Genomic DNA, 19,781 nt, shown 5'->3' on the forward strand with positions numbered 1-19,781 from the left:
TCCTATGTCTCTGGTGCTGTGAAGCAGCAACTCTACCACTCTGTGCCGCCCAATAACAAATTAGAGTAGCTTGGATGAGATATCTTGACTGGCATGGTCGGGTTTGGCTGAAGAGCATGTTTCCGTGCTGTATGACTCTATGATATATAAATTCACTATCTCGATTAATGGAGGAATAAAGAAATTGAATAATGGACACAAAGTGTGTCCAGTGTAATTATCTGAAAACAAAATGTGGGTATTTTCTTAAAAGGAAAAATGTTTAGTAATCTGGACAGAAAAAATCATGAATTAATATTTTAGATATAATTATGTGCATTTTCTCTACAATGCTGAGAACCGTATTCTGCACTCGGTATCTTCCCCTTTGCTCTACTTAAAGCATTACTCCATATAAACAACAATGTTTCCTTTGGAGTAAAGGTTGAGTTAAAATTGCAAGTGCATATGCAGGGCACAAAGTTCTGAAGTAACTCAGCAGGTCAGGCAGGATCTCAGGATTAGATGAATATGATACATGTCTCCAGAGATGGTTCTCCAGAGATGTTGAGTTACTCCAGCACTCTGTCTCCTTTTGTGTATTAACCAGCATCTGCAGTTGTTTGTTTCTACGAGTAAATAACCATTTCATACTCCAGTTCAATTTGACACTAGCTGCAGGAACTGCACCACATTCACTGTGATCACTTCATAACTTATCTAAACTACTCATTACTAAGCTACTGGGGCTTCATAAATTAAAAACAGCCTTAATTTGGTGTTGCATATGAAACGTTTCCAGCAGCAGAAGTCATCATCAGAATTAAGAACCAAATTGTATTATTTTATCTGCAACAGATAATTCTGACCAATCATAGAATCATAGAGTGATGAGGCATCCACCACAGCATTCTTCACAGTGGTGGAAGGCAACAAAGTTCAGTCAGTCCTCCTTCTTAGTTCATCTGTGGTCTGGGCCATAAACCCTCCGTAGTCGCCACTATGGTCCGATGTACAGGCCCTCTTGTCGGGACAGTTAAACACACTCCGCGGCTTGGAGTGCCCGAATCGTCACTTTCCTACCGGAGACCGCGGCTTCAGGAAGTTATAGGCCGCAGGCCGGCGGTCGGAGATCTTCTCCGGTGATCCCAGACTCCGGATGGTAAGGCCACACCATGCCCGCGGCTAGTAACTACCTAGACCACGGCCCCATGATGTCAAAATCCCAGGCCAGCGATCGGAGCACTCATTTCTGGCGACCCCCGGCAAGGGTTCGCGTGCTCCGCAATGGAAATGTCCACGCTGCGCCCGCTGCTGAAGCTCTGGGCCCGACTCCGGGAAAGGCCGCTCCAATCTATGCTGTCTTGCCGAGTGGGAGGCAACATGGAAAAAGTCGCCTTTGTCGAGGAGGCGACCGAAAGCGGTTCCCCCCTTTCACCCACCCTCCCCCACCACACCACACCACACAAGACACACCAAGAGACACCAACACTAATATTTAGACACACCAAAAAACCCCCACAAAAAATTTGAAATAACAAACACGCTGCTGGCAGGGCAGCCAAATCGCAGCGCCCCACCGACCAACACCGCCTACCCCTTATTCTTAAGTCGGGGGGATTTAATGATGATGTTGGGTGGTGATAGCTGGATTCCTTTGTTGCCTGGCCCTTGTATGGCATAAATGTTATTTGCTACCTTTTAGCCCAGGTTTGGATGCTGTTCAGCTCTTGCTGCTTTTGGTTGTAGACTGCTTTATTATATGAGCAGTCACAAATAGTGCTAAACATTCTCGAATCATCAGAAAACACCCTTACTTATGATTTTATCATTGATGGAAAGGCATTGATAATGCAGCTGATCTTGATTAGGCAGAGGACATTACCCCGAGTTACTCCTGAAGAGATGACCTATAGCTGAGAATGTGAGATGATTGACCTCCAACCACCTTTCATATTTGGTATGATTCCTGAAGTGGGTTTCTTCCCCGATTCTCATTGACTCCTGTTTAGCCAATGCTCCTTGGTGCCATACAGATGACTCCCACGATACTTTTTCTACGTGCGTATGGCATGCACAGCCTAAAGTTGTAAGTCAACTGGTTCTATTTGCTCTTTTGTTTGTGCACGTCGGGTTGATTGCATTAGTCGAAACAGGGTGGACCATGTGAAGGTTGCAATCTCCCACCCCTCCCACGATATTGGTGGATTGGGCTTACTCTCACTTCACCTCTGAAGTTCAGCTTTTTTGTCCATCTTTCTTCTAATGTTATGATGTCAGGAATTATTGATTTCGGCAGAACCCAATTGAGCTTCTGAACAGGTTGTTGCTAAGTAATTGCCATTTTTATCCATAGTTTAAAAAGTTCTCAGTATTCCTGTAGATAAGCAATGTTGAAAATAAATCTGATTAATTATAGTCTTAATTGTTTTGTTGCAACTATTATATAATTTATTGTTATATAACATATAACTATATAATTTGAGTGGTGTTTAGGTTTATTTTGATACATCATAATATACCATTGTGAAGATGGGGCAGATGGGGCTCGTCAGCCTGGGAAGGCGGTCCATCTAGGAGAGGGAAAACTCTGATTTAAAACCTCCACTGCCTCGTGGCCATATCCAGCCATGGAAAAGACTCCAGGAGTAAACCTCAAGAAAATCTTGAGTCAGAGTCCCGAAGGCAGTTCATCATTGTCTACAACCTCGCTCTGGCAGCTCCTGCGACGGCACTGGTGCCAAACTGTAACAGCCCTTTGGATCGATCAGTGACATGGAGAGGGGGGGGGGGACATGCTGCATGGGCAACAGCCTGTCCTCCATATGACATCACCCAGGCTTGCATCACCCATGGTCAGTCATGACCGAGGGGGGCCTACTACTATAATATACTTTGAAAACTCCAAAGCATTCACAGTAAATTAAAGAATGTACAGGTTAATTGAACAAAGGCATTTTGTCCACAAGACTGTGCAATATTTTAGAATCAAGCAACAACATGCAGTAACAGAAAATAAGTGGTTTTCTTTTCCCTTTCCCTTCAATATTTAATCGTTTAATTACAAAATGTAACTTGCATTGGAGAATCCATGTCTTTGTTTCTGTAATCTCAGAGATGACCATAAATTAATAAATAGAATAGATAATAATTGTCAGATGTTTTCTTTCATAATTCTCAACAAATTCACAATTCATTGAATAAAATGACACCTAGAAAATTCAAAGCAAATAAAATAAGGAATTAGGTTTATTGTAGTATGCCTGGGCATGGGAATAATTCCAAAGCACAAGAGATTTGCTGCTCTATGTTATAGTCTTGTTCTACTTAGGCCTCCTCCCATACATTCAAGCCTCCTCCCATCATTTATTGAAATCTTTCTGTGTTACCCTCTATTTTTTTCCCTCTGTAATGTGTTCATCTACCCATATCCTCCCACCTTTAAATGCACAATGCAATCCAATTCAACATATTCCTGTTGTAGCAAGTATCATATTTTTGTCACACGTTCGATAAAGATGTTTTTCTCTAAGGTCCCTGGCTACATTTATTCATGGCAGATTTAACTTTAGATAAGTGCAAAAATGTTTGAATGTAGTCTTGAGCAACAAACTTTTCAAAATGAGAACATACATGCCTATATTGCAGCTGAACCAAAAGTCAACACCCCACACCTAATTTTCTTCATTTGGTTTCATCTCTTGCCACAAAGTGGCACTGTTCAGAGGCTTGGAATGATTTTATGGCCCTTCTGAAACACTGTGATTCGCTCCACAAACAAATCATGATCACATGTTCAAATTTCATTGCACTTCAATATATATGTGACAAAAATATATATGTATTATGTAATTTTAATATTTTATTGTCCTTTAGCCACATCTTTAATAATTTGGTTGTGGAATATTGAAATTTAGGTTGAAATAAAAAACATGTTTTCAGTGCAACCACTTGGGAAATTAGATATGTAATTTACATTGCTTTTCTTAAACTAAGCTTGATGAATGAAAACTTGACATTGTGAGCATCTCACTAACTTCTATTCTTACCTGGGGTTGTGGAGTAGAGGAAAATTCAGGAGTACAAGTACACATTATAAGGAGGTTACTAACCTGGAAAGAGCAGAGAGAAGTCATACGAGGATGCTGCCAGGACTCGAGGGCCTGAGCTACAGGTAAAGGTTGGGCATGCTAGGACTTTTATTCCTTGGAGTGCAGGAGACTGAGGGGTGATCTTATAGAGGTGTTTAAAATCATGTGGGGAATAGATAGGGTGAACAGTAATTTTCCTAGGAGAGGGGTATCAAGAAACTGAGGACGTGGGTTTAAGGTGAGAGGGGAAGGAATTAATAGGAATCTGAGGGTTTTTTTTTAATTCAGAGGGTAATCAGTACATGAGGAGGTCGTTTAGGCAGATATCATGATAGCACTTAAAAGACTCTTGGACAGGTACATAGATAGGAAAGGATTAGAGGCAAAGCACCAGCAAATGTAACAAGCTGTGATGAAAATTCTTGGTCTTCATGGACGAGATGGGCCTAGGGGTCGGTTTCCCAGTTGCGAGGGTCCATGACATGGTCCCTGAAATTTGCATCGCAGATAGGGTGGTGAGTAAAGCTTTTGGCATGCTGACCTTCAGCAGTCAGAGAAATTAGTATAGAAATTAGGACATTTGGTTGCAGTTGTAAAAGATATTGGTGAGGCTGCACATGCAAGTGCAAGAGGCTGAGGGGTGATCTTGTAGAAGTGCATAAAATTATGAGGGAAGCAGATAAGGTTAATGCAGTCTTTTTGCTAAGGTGAGGGAATCGAAAACTAGAGGGCATCAATATAAGGTGAGAGGGGAAAAATTAAATAACAATCGGAGGGGCAACCTTTTCACAGAACATGGTAGGCATACAGAATGAGCTGCCAGACGAAGTATTGAGGCAGGTACAAAAACTACACTTGAAAGACATTGGGACAGGTTTGTGGGTAGGAAAGGCTTAAAGGGACATTTGCCATGCAGGCAAATGGGTCTAGCTTAGACTGGGTATGTTGGTCGGTCAGCATGGACATGTTGGGCTGAGGGCCTCTTTCAATGCTATATGGCTCTATGATAATGCTCAATGTATTTTTGTATCAATGGTGGGGAGTCTGGCTTGTATGATGGACTAGGCTCCATCCACAATGTATCCTTGGTTGAGCATTTAATATGCTGTAACCAAAGAAAAATGGAATTGGGTCAGAAAGCTTATTTTCAATTGGGAAATAACTAATGGACAATGGCCTCTTTTTGCATCATCAGTTTTATGATTGGCACCGCAAACGTGTTTACCAGGAGTATAATGGAATTAACAACCACTTTATCTGCATGGGTAGATGCAGTAATTGAAAAGTCAACACTGTACCTGATAAATATGTTCAGACATTAACCTGAACATCCAATCCCTACGTCATTGATTTACAAAGGGAGCAAAGCACAGCATCTAAATGATGCACCTCACTACACCAGCAAGGCTTTTATTATAAAATCTCAAGCTTCTCAATTACCACGGACAAATGCAGTAAGTGTATAGGAATATCTAAATTCCCCTCCAAATGACCCATTTGCAGTTCAAGGCGACAATGAAATGTTGGCCTTTCCAGCAGCCTTTCCTCCTCTTTCAAGAATAAATTAAAAAGTTCTAAACAGCTTTCTCCTGACATAATTATTTCCCTGGATTGACATATTCTGCTTTTCCAGAGTTTCATCAGCTGTGATCTCATTTATACTTTCCGGAGTTATAATACTGTTGAGTGGTCCAGTACATCCCCAATCAGCATCAATAGTGGCCAAGTGGAAATGGTTGAGAGCTTCAAGCTTCTTGGCATAAATATTACCAACGATCTGTCGTGGACCAACCATATTGAAGTAACAGCCAAGAAGGCGCATCAAAACTTCTATTTGCTCAGGAGACTGAAATAACTTGGCATGTCTCCAATGAATCTTACAAACCTTTACAGATGCACCATGGAATGGATACTATTGCATCACAGTTTGGTTTGGGAATAGTTCTGTTCAAGACAAGAAATTGCAGAGACTTATTGATATAGCTCAGTCCATTACACAGGCGGCACGGTATCACAGCTATAGAGTTGCCGTACAGCACCAGTTCAATCCCAAATATGTGTGCTGTCTGACAAGAGTTTGTGGATCCCCGTGACCACGTGGATTTTCTCCTAGCTCTTCGGTTTCCTCCCACTCTCCAAAGACTTACAGGTTTGTAGGCTAATTAGCTTGGTATGAATGTAAATTGTCCCTCGTGTGTGTGGGACTTACTTACTTAGAGTGTGTAGGATAGTGTTAATGTGCGGGAATCACTGGTCAGTGCGGACTCGGTGGGCCAAAGGACCTGTTTCCGTGCTGTATCTCTAAAACTAGATCAGACTCTCCACCATTTACTTCATTTATACTTTGTTTTCTTGGGAAAGCAGCTAACATAATCAAACACCTTTCCCTCCCAGGTCATTTCTTCTTCTCCTCCTCCTCAGATAGAGCTTGAAAGCATGCACCGGCAGACTCAGAAACAGCTTCTTCTCCTGTTATCAGGCTTCTGAACGGTCCTTCCAAAAGTTAGTCAAATTCTCCTCCACTTCATTGTGAACATTCAACTTTGTCACTGGAACTATTGTACAATAGTGCAAACTATATTCAGCACTCTATTTTTTTTCCTTTGCATGTATAGTATTATTTGATTTGATTGGAAAGCATGCAAAATAAAGATTTTCCTTGTACCTGGTTACACTTGACAATAATAAACCTACCTATATATGTCAAACATTCAGAAGCCATTATACCCGACTCACAAAACACTCCAGTTTAGGTGCCTGAACTGGAGATGGCTTGGTTGTAGACGCCGACTCATGTTTACTCGACCTTGGCAGCAGTGGAAACATAACATTTGAACATTGAGAATTGTACAACAATTTAGGGACTTGAAGGCTACAAAAGATAAGTTGCAACAAACACTGCTGAACTCTCGCTCACTAACAGAAAACAGAAATTTGCAGATTTGCTGTCCGAGGTGAGATCCCTGTGGCCAGCGGCAGCTGGGTGCAGGAGAGCTTTGGTTGCAGCGGGCACAAGACGCTGGTAGAGGGGGAGCGATGCGCCAGCGACTCGGTGCCTATGGCTGGGCCTGGGCTCTGTTCTATGGCCTTTGCCTCGGCCTCACAGGAGGTAAATGGAGACCCAGTGGGGTCGGCTGCGACAACCTGTGGAAGGTGAAGGAGCGGGCGGTGCGGGGCTGGAACTACGACCTACACCTACCCGGGGCCGACATGATGGGCCTGGACACGGACTCGGACACGGACATGGGCTCGGGCGACGACCCGGTCGCCGGCCTCGGCCTGTGGAGCGGCTCGCAGCTGGAGCCCGGCATGAACGCACCGCCTTTCACGCTCCACACGCTGGACGGGCCGCTGAGTTTCCCGCTGAGCGGGCAGCAGGGCCCGGCCTCGCTCATCCTGCACGCCTTCACCAACAAGTCGGGCTTCCTAGGGTGAGGGTGAGGGTGAGGGTGGGGGTGAGGGGGGGGGGTGGGGGTGGGGGTGGGGGTGGGGGTGAGGGTGGGGGTGGGGGGGGGGGTGGGGGGTGGGGGTGGGGGTGGGGGTGAGGGTGAGGGTGAGGGGGGGTGGGGTGGGGGTGGGGGTGGGGGTGAGGGTGAGGGTGGGGGTGAGGGGGTGAGGGGGTCGGGGTGTGGGTGGAGCAGGGTGGGGGGGGGTGGGGGGGGTGGGGGGGGGGGGGGGGTGGGTGGGGAGGTGGGGGGGGGGGGGTGGGGGGGGGGTGGGGGGGGGGGGGGGGGGGGGGGGGGGTGGGGGGGGGGGTGGGGGTGGGGGGGGGGGGGTGGGTGGGGGTGGGGGTGAGGGTCAGGGTGAGGGGGGGGGGGGCTGGTGGTGGAGGGGGTGGGGGTGGGGGTGAGGGTGGGGTGGGGGTGAGGGGGGGGGTGAGGGTGTGGGTGGGGGTCGGGGTGAGGGGGGGGGTGGGGGTGGGGGTGAGGGGGGGGGGGGGGGGTGGGTGGGGTGGGGGGGTGAGGGTGCTGGGCAGAGGTGGGGGTGGAGGTGGGTGGGGGTGGGGGTGGGGGGTGGTGGTGGAGGGGTGAGGGTGGAGGTGAGGGGTCGGGGGTGGCACACAGGGTGGGCTGCATCTACACAGGGGTGGGGAGTGGGGGGCATGACCGCAGGGTGGGGGTGAGCAGGTGGGTACTGAGGCAGAAGGTGGGGGTGCGGGGGCCCAGGGGAGCACAGGTGAGGGCTCGGCTGAGACTACACAGGGATCCCGGGGCTGGAGCAGAGGTGAGGGTGGGGTGAGGGGCGGGGGCCCAGGCCCAGCACACCCTTGCTCGGCTGCATCTGGGGATCCCAGGGCCGAGTGGGACTTGGCATGACCGCAGGACAACCCCATCCACCCCTCCCTTTGTGGAACAGCCACTGCATTAAAGCAGCCCCGGTACTGGCAGAAGGTGGACACATAATGCTGGAGTTTCAGCGGGACAGGGAACATTTCTGTAGAGAAGGAATTGGTGACGTTTCTGGTCGAGACCCTTCTTCAGACAGAGTCAGGGGAGAGGGAACTGGAGATATGGAAGGGTACACAGGGAATGTAAGGTGTGAAATTGACATCGAAGCTCCACCCTGTACTGGCAGGGCTGGACAGCGCCGCTCTCTAGCAAGCCCAGAGTGATTTATTATTGTCACGTGTGCAACGGAGAAACCGTGAAAAGCTTGTATTAGCATGCAGTCTAATCAAATCAGATAATGTCACATGAATGCAACCATGCCATACACAAGTACAAAAGGTAGAGTGAAGAGAAATATACCAGAGTGTAGAATATAGTTGTGTAACAGTTCCAGAGAAAAATGTCTGCAGTGAGTTTGGTTGGAAGATCAGGACTAACCAATTTATGCAAGGACTTTACAAAAGTCTGATTACAGAGGGGAAGATGTTGTTCATGGGTATGGTGGCAGATGCGTTCAAGCTTTTGTGTCTGTTTGCACTCCACCTGGGTCGATTCAACTACCATTTCAGGTGATGGATAATAGGAAGACCATTTGTCAGGGCTGGATTGTAATGGACAGACCTTTTTAAAGAGAAAAGTGCAATGCTCTGTTTTGCATATTCATTTTTGAAAATAACTATTTTGTTTCACAGAATTATAGGATTTATTTTAATAACCTTCACAAAATTCAGTATCAATATGGTAACAATATTATAAAAATGTTGTTTGTTGATACTAGTGTACATATTTTGACTATTCCTTTAGTTATCTTATTCATAAACATTACATTTGTCCATGAATGGTGTCTTACACAATGCTTTAGTTAAGTTGAATTGGTACATTGTAACTATGAATATATATTTTAAATCACAAATGTAATGCAGCTGAATGATTATAAATTAGATATTTCTTGGTATTAAATTTATCAAAGTTTTAATATTATTTATTATTAATATAATATTTCATAAAATTCAATTCCATAACTCTTTCTAGTTTAGCCTCACGGTTAAAACATGAAGCTTTTGGGGCTTAGTAGGATATCTTATATAATGTAAGAACTGATTTAAATACTTGATTCTAGGTATTATTACAGAATCTAGGTAATTTGTTTCATATTCAATCTTGCTTTCTTCCCTTGCTTAGCCAAATGTTTGCCTAATCCAGAATATGAATCTTATTGCAACCAGGGATTCAGAGATTTTCTCAGTGTTTTCTCAGTGTTTACCTGCAACCTTGTTATCAATTTACATATCTGAAAAAATATAGTTTTCATGTTAACAGTAGCAAAATTATTTATTGAATTTATTTGACATTATGGCTCCCTCCTGAGTTGATAAACCTGCAACTAACATGTTACCACTCTGCAATAGACACTAAACACAATTGTTTCAAATCCAAAGGCCTCAAATGCAAACTGTTATTACAGGCAGGTAGATAATCTAGGCTTGTAGAGCAATGAAGCATAATTGAGCTACAACCAATGTGTTATACACCATGGAAGCAAGACCTTCACATCACCATATCCATGCCAGCTATCAACCATTTATTGATGCATTTTACAGCATTTAGCTCATGGTCTTCAATGTTCTTCCATGCCATGGCACTTCAAGGCATGCATGTGTCAATACATAAATGTTTATATTCCTCCATCAACTCACTAGTGCATTCCAATTTCAATTAACATCTGGGGGGAAACAATCTCCCTTATGCTCCCTCTAAATCTCCTACCTTTTACCTTAGATCTGTGCTCTCTGGTTATAGATACCTCTGTAAGGAAAAGTGTCTTACTTTCTATTCTATCTATTTCCCCCACAATTTTGTATACCTCAATTAAGTATCTTCTTGGCTTTCTCCACTCCAAGGAAAACAAGCTGAAACACTGTCCCCGGCCACATTTATGTGTATCTCCAGTGCAATCGCATCACAATTAGATGTGTAATGTTGAAGCTTTGCTTGGTTGTTGAGATGGACATAACATTTTGGAAAAAAAAAGATGATTATTCATTTCATGACACCAAAAGAACAAAGAATTCTCAGTTTCTTTGTAAATATTTATTCCCTATAATACCTAAATCACCCTAATTTTGTTATTTATCTTTTCTTTACCTGTGGACCCATACTGAGTGTTCATTAGCTACAGTGACCACATGTTAAAAATACATAATTTTTTTCAAAGTATTTTTGAATTTCTGAAGTGCACAATGTATACCTTTAAAATGTAAGTTCTTTCTTTGACAATTTTAAACTTTGGTGCTCTAAGGCATTCGAAGATTTTGTCAATATTTGGCTTGTGCTGGGTTAAAGTGCATGTTTTTTTGGTAAGAACATAGTGAAGCGCTTGACAATTTGTCAGTATCAAGTTACTGCTGCAATAGATATTTCAATAGAGCTGTCAGGAAGGCCCAAATGAGTCAGGAAGCAAGAGTGTTTAATTGTCATATGTGCCAAAAATGGAACAACAACATTCTTACTTGCAGCAGCATAAAAGATCTGTAAACACAGTACTCACAACACAATAAATAAAATAAAGTTCAATAAATAAAATAAAATTAATATTAAAGCAAGACAAAAGCCCCCAAACCCTAGTGCAACCAAGACAGTTCGCAGTTTGTAGTTTAGTTGGTATTGTCATGTTCAATAGCCTGTTTGTTGATGGGAAGAAGCTGTTCATGAATCTAGAGGTCACCGGTTTCAGGTTCCTATACCTTCTTCCTGAGAGCATAGAAACATAGAAAATAGGTGCAGGAGTAGGCCATTCGGCCCTTCGAGCCTGCACCGCCATTCAATATGATCATGGCTGATCATCCAACTCGGTATCCTGTACCTGCCTTCTCACCATCCCTTTAGCCACAAGGGCCACATATAACTCCCTCTTAAATATAGCCAATGAACTGGCCTCAACTACCTTCTGTGGCAGAGAATTCCAGAGATTCACCACTCTCTGTGTGAAAAATGTTTTTCTCATCTCGGTCCTAAAAGATTTCCCCCCTTATCCTTAAACTGTGACCCCTTGTTCTGGACTTCCCCAACATCGGGAACAATCTTCCTGCATCTAGCCTGTCCAACCCCTTAAGAATTTTGTAAGTTTCTATAAGATCCCCCCTCAATCTTCTAAATTCTAGCGAGTACAAGCCGAGTCTATCCAGTCTTTCTTCATATGAAAGTCCTGACATCCCAGGAATCAGCCTGGTGAACCTTCTCTGTACTCCCTCTATGGCAAGAATGTCTTTCCTCAGGTTAGGAGACCAAATATGTCAGGAGTGAAATGAGCGTGGCCAGGGTGGTGCGGGTCCTTGATGATGCTAGCTGCCTTTTTGTAGCAACACCTATACATCCCTTCGATGGTGGGATGGGTCAGTCCCCGCGATGGACTGGGTGTTATCCACCACCTTTTGTTATCTCTTACATTCCTGGACGTGCATGCTGCTGAACCAGACCCCCATGATAAGATCTCCCTTTTCTGATTCGTCATTAGTTGTAATTCATCCAACAACAATGGTGTCGTCTGTGAATTTATGGAATGGAATGCTATTTATTGTCATTCAAACCTAGGTTTGAACGAAATTACATTTACTACAGTTTTTTACATTACAAAAAAACCCAAGATCCACACTTACACAGTTTACATAAACATCCATCACAGTGAGTCTCCAACACCTCCTCACTGTGATGGAAGGCAAAGTCTTATCTTTTCCCTTTATTCTTCACCCGCGGTCCAACTGCAGCATCTAGGCGAACTGGGGCTCCGATGTTAGAGCCCCCGGTGACGATGGTAAGTCCCCGTGGCCACTAACCCGCACCGGGCGATGTTAGGCCACGCTCCGTGTCCTTTCAACCCCGCGATTCCAGCGGGAGAAGTTGCCGTTGCGGGAGCTCCGAAAAGCCGTCTCCCCCCAGGGACCTGGAGCTCCCGATGTTCCTGTCCACCGGGCCTGCAGCTGGAGCTTCCGAAGCTCTGAAGTTGGGTCGCAGCCGCGCGCCACCACAGCTCTCCCCGCTCTGAAGACGGCCAGCTTTGCGTTGTCAGGTCCGCAGGCTCCGCGACTGGAGCCCTCAGGTTGGTCCCGGCCGGAGTCCGCCGATGGCACCTCAGTGTTAGTCCCAAAGACACCGGAGACCCGACAAGGAAAAAGTCGGGTCCCCGTACAGGGAAGAGATTAAACGGTTTCCCCCACCCCCCCTCCACACCCCCACATATACACAACTAAAAATAATAAAAACTAAGCTGAAAACATACATTTAACAAGACAAAAATAAAAAAAGACGGATGACTGTAGTCGAGCCGCTGCCTTTAGGCGCCGCCACCAACCACAATAGAATTGGAACAGTATCCGGCTGCACACAGTCGCTCTACACCCAAGTCTGTGCAGCCGGATACTTGAGGAGAGCAGGAGACTGAGCACACAGCCTTGAGTTATTCCTGTGCTGATAGTTATTGAGGAGGAAATGTTGTTGCCATGTGATCTGTTGATGAAGAAGTTGAGGATCCAGTTGCAAAGGGATGTTCCCTGAGTTTGGTAACAAATTTGGAGGGCATGATGGTGTTGATGCCGAGCTGTAGTCTATGAATAATAATCTGACATATGTGGTTTTATTGTACGTGGCCCAATGCATAGTGGGGGAGGGGAGGGATGGTGGTTGTAGACTCAGGTGCTTCACTTACTTGCAAGCTGCCCTGTCATCCAGGTTTCTGGGCACAATAGAGGCCTCCCGGTGTTTCCTGGCACTGTATATTCACTGTAAATGTGATCCTCCACGAGGTCAGGGATCCCCCGTGCTGATGGGCATTCCCTTAGAGCCGGTAACTCCATTGCTGTTGAGAGATTGCAAGAGTGATAATCCATTTAAATGGACCAGCAACTTGTCAGCTACAGCACTAATTTGTGCTGTTCCTTTTATCCATAGAATTTCATTACTGTTATATTTGATCTCGTCCTGTTATGCTGTTTGCAAAATGTTGCCATAGTACGTTGCTCCTTTAAAAATAATTCAAAGATAATGTTGGAAAATTGAAATATCTTCTAGGATATTTTACTCTGCTATTTCATATAGGAAATTTTATTATACACTTAGAGATCAGTGGGTACAAATAAGTCCACTTTTTTAAATTAATTCATGGCATGTGAGCAGTTATTGTCCATTCAAAAAGATAACAAAGAACTAAAAAATGGCATGTATCATGACCAAGTTCAAAAAGAAAGTGTGAGGCCAAGCCATGCAACTACAAGCAAGTCAATTTGTCCTGTGTTGTGAGAAAGCTCTTAGAAACAATATTTAATAAGAATCTGGAGAAAGCACAGCTAACACTGACTTGGTAAAAGCAGAGCATGATTTACGAAACTAAATTAATTACTCAATTGAAGCTTGGTGAAAGGAATGCAGTAAATGTCACCTACATGGAATGAATTTTTATGATGGTGGAATGGGTGTCAGTTGAATCAGTTTTTTACATATGTCATTTTCAGAGAAATGTTGCCTCGAAATCAAGGGAAATAATGTTTGCCTACCTCGGAATTCAATTCTATCTGTTTCGGAAAAAGATTGTATTGAGGCCTGGAGTCAGGTGAGCTTGTTGGTACCCAAGCTGAGCATCAGTTATAGGGACCTTGGCAGGTTTGCAACATTTGATTGCACAGTGGATGGTACCATTGTATCTATTCATTTATGTTATGATCTAAATATACCTGTTCTATTTATTGTAGATTCATAACTACACAAGAAAATTTTGGGGATCTGTCTTCTGCATTTGCTGCAGTCTTGCTTATGAAGATACTCCCGTTATACTGTGGGTTGGGAGTTTCAGAAATTAGATACAGCATTGATGAGGGAACAGCAATTTATTTCCAATCAGATTATAGTGCCAGTTGGAGTGGAACCAAAAGATTGTGATGTCCCTGTGCCTGTTGCCCTTCTAAAGTGTTGTGAATTGGTGACGGAGAGGGTTAACAATTAGATTGGTGGGTGAGTGGCTTTGTCTTGACTGGGATAAAGGCACATGAGTATTTTGAAGCTGCACTCATCCAGACAAATGGAGAGTATTTCATCATACTTCTGCCGTGCTTGTTGATGGTGGAAGGGCTTTAGGTATGGAAGTGAGTCACTCGCAGCAGATTACCCAGCCTTTGAACTGTTCTTGCAATAATGCTATTAATATGGCTGGTCCAGTTGCATTTCTGATCACTGGTGACTAACTGGTTGTTGATTGTGATGAACTCAGCAAGGATAGTGACATTGAACAGTTTTTTAAGATAGTGACTGTGGCAGAGAAGTTACTTCTCATTTATCAGCCCATGTCTGAATGTTAGCTAAGACTTGCTGAGGGGATGTAAATGGAAACAACCAATATTATGATGGAAAGAAGGTCATTGAGAAAATATTGCAGTGATACCCTTGGACAGTGATAACTGACTTTCAACAACTATAAACATCTTGCTATATGCAAGATATGAATGTAGATAGTGGAGTCCATTGAATAATTGTCCTTGGTTAAAAGCTACCTTGATATCAAGGCTAGTTATTCTCACTTAACTTGTAGAATTGAGCTCCATAGTTCCTACTTAAGGCAAGGCTCTGTCGAAGTCTGGAGTTGAATTGTTCTGGCAAAATTCAAACTGAGTAATGGTTATTGGAGTATAAGTGCTCTTCAATTGCACTGTGGATATGACAATTTGCATAATTTTGTTGTTAGTTGAAAGTAGACTGGTACTAAACTAGATTAGATTTGTTCTTTTCGTGAAAAGGACATCCCTGGGAAAAATATTCTGTTGCTTAGTAACTGATGGGGTAATAATTGAAACAAGTTTATTCATGGATAACCCCTTGAGATGGACAGTCATCTCGTTTTAAGGGGGTCCAACATAGAACATACAGTACAAGGCATAACATACATAGAGGCTCTCATTGACCCACCTGCCCACACACCAATCCCAAAACCCCTCCATCCCCACTTGTTATAGTTTATAACAATTGTTAATTGGCTCCACATATCCAATAATAACAATAGTTATGTGTTACAGCATAATGTTAATGCATAATACCATATACCACCTATCATACATCGTATGTTAATACATACTATCAACATTATTACATGATATATTATTTCATGATATTGTGACATAATACAATATAAGACCTTGTTACACTATGCAATACAATAATACATAAGTGTAATGGCCATGCATATACAATAGTTATGCCAAATGATCACACACAGAGCAAGCTAGATAAAGAAGCTTGAAGACTAATACTAGAAACAGGTACATGGTTTTATAAGGAAGGGTAAAAGTGCATTTTTAAATAGACGAAATGAGCTAATAGTTCTTATGGTACTAGGCAGAGTGTTCCAGTCAGAAGGAGCTTTGAATTTAAATGCACGTCTCCCAATTTCTTTGTTAGTTCTTTGTAATTGATTGTATTGTATTTATCCTGATTCCTGCAGACAGGACATTCAAGGGCATCTTTCCATTTTGTCCAACAGAGACTAATGTCGTGGATTTAGTGGAATTAATGGTCATTGGTGAGTCGTGTCCACAGGCACAACTTTAGCACTGAATCTGAATGTGACCGGGGGCACATAGCTTTTAGCATTGCAGTTGGAATATTGTATGCAGTTTGAGTCTCCTTAATTATGAAGAAAATGTACTTGCTGTGGGTAGAGTGCTGCATATATTTCTGAGGTGGCATATCTGCTTTATGAGAAAATAATTCTGTATTCTAGGCCAAAATGGAAATTGACCATTGAAAAAGTCAGAATTCTTAAAGGATTATTTAGGATGTATGTTCACCCTATTGAGAGGCCTAGAATTTGTTAGAGAAGATGGGGGGGGGGGGGGGGGTGGGGGGGAGAGGAGGGGGGGGGGGGGGGGGGGAAGGGGAGGGGAAGGGAAGGGAGGAGAGGAAGGGGGGAGAGGAAGAGGGGGAGGGTGGGTCACAGGCTCAAAATATGGGATAGGCCATTGGGACTGAGATATCTGCTCTACACCAAAAATGGGGAACCTTTGGAATTCTATACCTTGTTATCTTTTCTCTAGTATGTCATTGATTGCAGACTAGAACAAGATCTTATTGAATAGTGGGGCAGTTTTGAGTATCCAAGTGGTCCATTCATGCTCCACTTTCTTATGAACTTGTTTTCACTTTAATCAATTCTTTCCCTTCCTATTTGGCTACTAATTTCAAAAAGATGCTACATTGCTTGAATTCACACACAGTGAAATTGGAGTAATATGATTCATGCACCAGGAAACAGAAGCGTCATGGTGTACATTGGCTCTATAGCAGGCAGTTACAGCTTTTTATATGTCCCAAGAATGCTGTAATTGTTCAATTGTAGCTTTTGCTGATTGAGAATGAATTGTTCTTCCTTCTGTGCTGTCTACCGATTTCTGTGAGGAGCTTATTTTGTCACTATGACCCTATAAATATAAACTGCAGAACAATACAAACTGAATTCAAAGTACATAGAGATAAATTAACTACAAGTATTAGTACGTACGGATATAAGCAGCAGGGGCAGGCCTCACAGCCTGCTCTGTCATTCAATAAAATCATGACAGCCTTGACCTCTGGCATCTCCATTCCATTCCTGCCCAATTACCATAATTCAGAGCTGCCAACTCTCACGCATTGAGAGTGAGACTCATGAATTTCGCACAATTCTCACGCTCTAACGCTGATCACAGAATTTCGCACGCTCTGATCAACGAGAATTTCAAAACTAATATCAACTGCATGGGCCGCGGGTGTTGGAGAGCGGGGGTGGCGGGAGGGAGGGATCGAAGCAGAAACAGCGGCGGAGGCAGATGCGGATGGGGAGCCAGGGCTGGCGATTGTTTGCCAGGCTGGCGAGTCGCTCGCTGCAGCTCCGGCCATGGAGCAGCCTCGGTGCAAGAGTCCCAGGTTGTCGGAGGTGTTGGAAGCATTGCGCCGTTGCCTTGTCTGTGTGTCTCTGTGCCCAATTGAGTCTCTGTGCCCAATTCGCCCTGGTGACCGGCATAGATCAGGCGGCGGTTCGTTGCATCCTGGTGGACAACCAGTGGCTGATGGAAGTAGGTTTCAAGCACTGGGTAGAAGTGGTGGAAGATAGTGGCCTTCAAATTTGTGTGGTTGGAGAAGGCATCCTCCTTGCCTGCTAGATTTTCACTTACTGTAACTGCAGGAAAAATGTTCCCAATGTTGGAGGAGTTCAGAACTAGGGGTCACAGTTTAAGAATAAGGGATAGGCCAGTTAGGACTGAGATGAGGACACACTTTCTTCATCCAGAGAGTTGTGAATCTATGGAATTCTCTACCACAGAAGGCAGTGGAGGCCAATTCATTAGATGTTTTCAAGAGAGAGTTACATTTAGCTCTTGGGGCTAGTGAAATCAAGGGATATGGGAAAAAAACAGGAAAGGGGTACTGATTTTAGATGAACGGACATGATCATATTGAATGACAGTACTGGCTTGAAGGGTCGAATCACCTATTCCTGCACCTATTTTCTATGTTTCTATGCTTGAGTATATGGCAATAAAACTCAACCACTTGATTTTGAAGCATTCATCCATGGTGGAGGTATAAGGTAGTCATAGAGTGATACAGTGTGAAATCAGGCCCTTCGGCCCAACTTGCTCACACCCGCCAACATGTCCCATCTACACTACCTGCTTTTGGTCCATATCCCTCCAAACCTGTCCTATCAATGTATCAGTCTAACCGTTTCTTAAATGCTGTGATAGTCCCTGCCTCAACCACCTCCTCTGGCACCTTGTTCCATACACCCACCACCCTGTGTGGAAAACGTTACCCCTTAAAAAGTTACTTCTTAAAATATACTTCAAACAAAAAACATTGAAATCATACTTACTATGCACTAAAACATGATTTTAATACGTCAATTTCAAAAAGTCTCAACCGTGGGTGGGGGGCACCCCCCTCCCACCCTCCCCCCACTTGGTTGCTCCACTCCCTCGCCGGGTACCCCTAAAGTCAGTGATCGCTCAGCCCCCCCACTTTCAAAAACGCTCCACGGCCCCTGGTTCAGACGGAGAGCATTGCCAGATGTGAGCGGGGAACTGAGGCTAGTTGTCCGTGATGTCTGGATCCCAATGCTCAGCGTTCGTGTTGTGGAGTTAGCTAATGTTATTGATTTGTAATTAGCCTGATTTGTAATTAGTTGACAAAACCTTAATTTATTAATCCAGAATATCCAGGGGGATGGGATAAGTGTGATATTAAAATGACAAGCAAGGTGTCAGGCTGTATGTCACAACAGACAGCCCCGATAGCCCATTATTTCCTTCAGTTAAATATTGGGAAGGTAGCACTATTGTCATGTGTCACTCAACTATTATCTTTGTTTAGATTCAGATGCGATCTTCAAGAGCTTGTTCAAAGTTTAATGGAGTGACAGAGATACTTGCTGGGGAATGTGTGAGGAGGTTATTATTTGTCTTTAGTTTTAGCTTGAACCAGGACATTGAAGATTCAAAGTTTAATATAGTAATTGTGCTGATATTTTCTGTGGCATTCATAACACAATGATAAAAAAAATCTTTGTTTTGATTGCACCTACCAACATGCATACATTATTATATTACAGTTAATATGTGCAGAGGGCAAATTTTTGTTCCAATGCTCCCCATTCCCAATTACTTTTACATTGAAGTGATTGAATTCCGTGGTTTAAATGGCATCAGAAAAATAAAACCTCCGGAATGGATGATATTCATTACATGGTTGGTTGGAGTCAGTATCAGCACAAGTTTTCTTGTTTGCATTAACTTTTAGGGATCAACAAACCGATCATTAATTGCTTTCAGACATGGATAGCAACTGTTACCTATGAGGAAAGCAAAGAGACAACAATAAATGCAGAATACAATGACCCGTTGGTAAACTGATTGGTAGGAATGTGATGGGATGAAGACGGTTTTCCAGATGATAGTTATCAAATCCTCCTCTCCTCCGCTTTTTATGTTCCAAGACTCCAACTCAATTCCTTCCAATAAAGTGGGAATATCCTTCCATTTATTCTTTTCAATCTTAGAAGGTTTTCTAATTCTGATGGAGTTGAAGATTTTCCAATCCTAATTCCACGGCACCAAAGCCTTTTCTCAGTGCTTCGAAAAGCAAAGGTGGCATAGCCTGAAGAAGGGTCTCGACCCGAAACGTCACCCATTCCTTCTCTCCAGAGATTGCTGTCCCGGTGAGTTACTGCAGCTCTTTTTGTCTTTCTGTGGCAGAGCCAATGGCGCTTGTTCTCAGGCACTGTCCAGTATCCCTAAACTTTCTTCTCTAC

At 43.6% G+C, this 19,781-nt stretch overlaps 1 protein-coding gene across 1 annotated transcript in view; it reads left to right on the forward strand.

Moving 5' to 3' along the window:
- The first annotated feature begins 4,362 nt into the window (after positions 1-4,362).
- The window catches only part of si:dkey-256h2.1 (uncharacterized protein LOC337520 homolog), a 151,453-nt gene continuing 136,034 nt past the window's right edge, over positions 4,363-19,781 (forward strand). The window contains exon 1 of the mRNA XM_055649926.1: positions 4,363-7,501. Within this exon, the coding sequence (XP_055505901.1) occupies positions 7,107-7,501 (395 nt within the window). The 5' untranslated portion in view covers positions 4,363-7,106. The remainder of the gene's footprint in view (positions 7,502-19,781) is intronic.

Source organism: Leucoraja erinacea, chromosome 2, assembly GCF_028641065.1.
Source record: "Leucoraja erinacea ecotype New England chromosome 2, Leri_hhj_1, whole genome shotgun sequence".
Classification (NCBI taxonomy): domain Eukaryota; kingdom Metazoa; phylum Chordata; class Chondrichthyes; order Rajiformes; family Rajidae; genus Leucoraja; species Leucoraja erinaceus.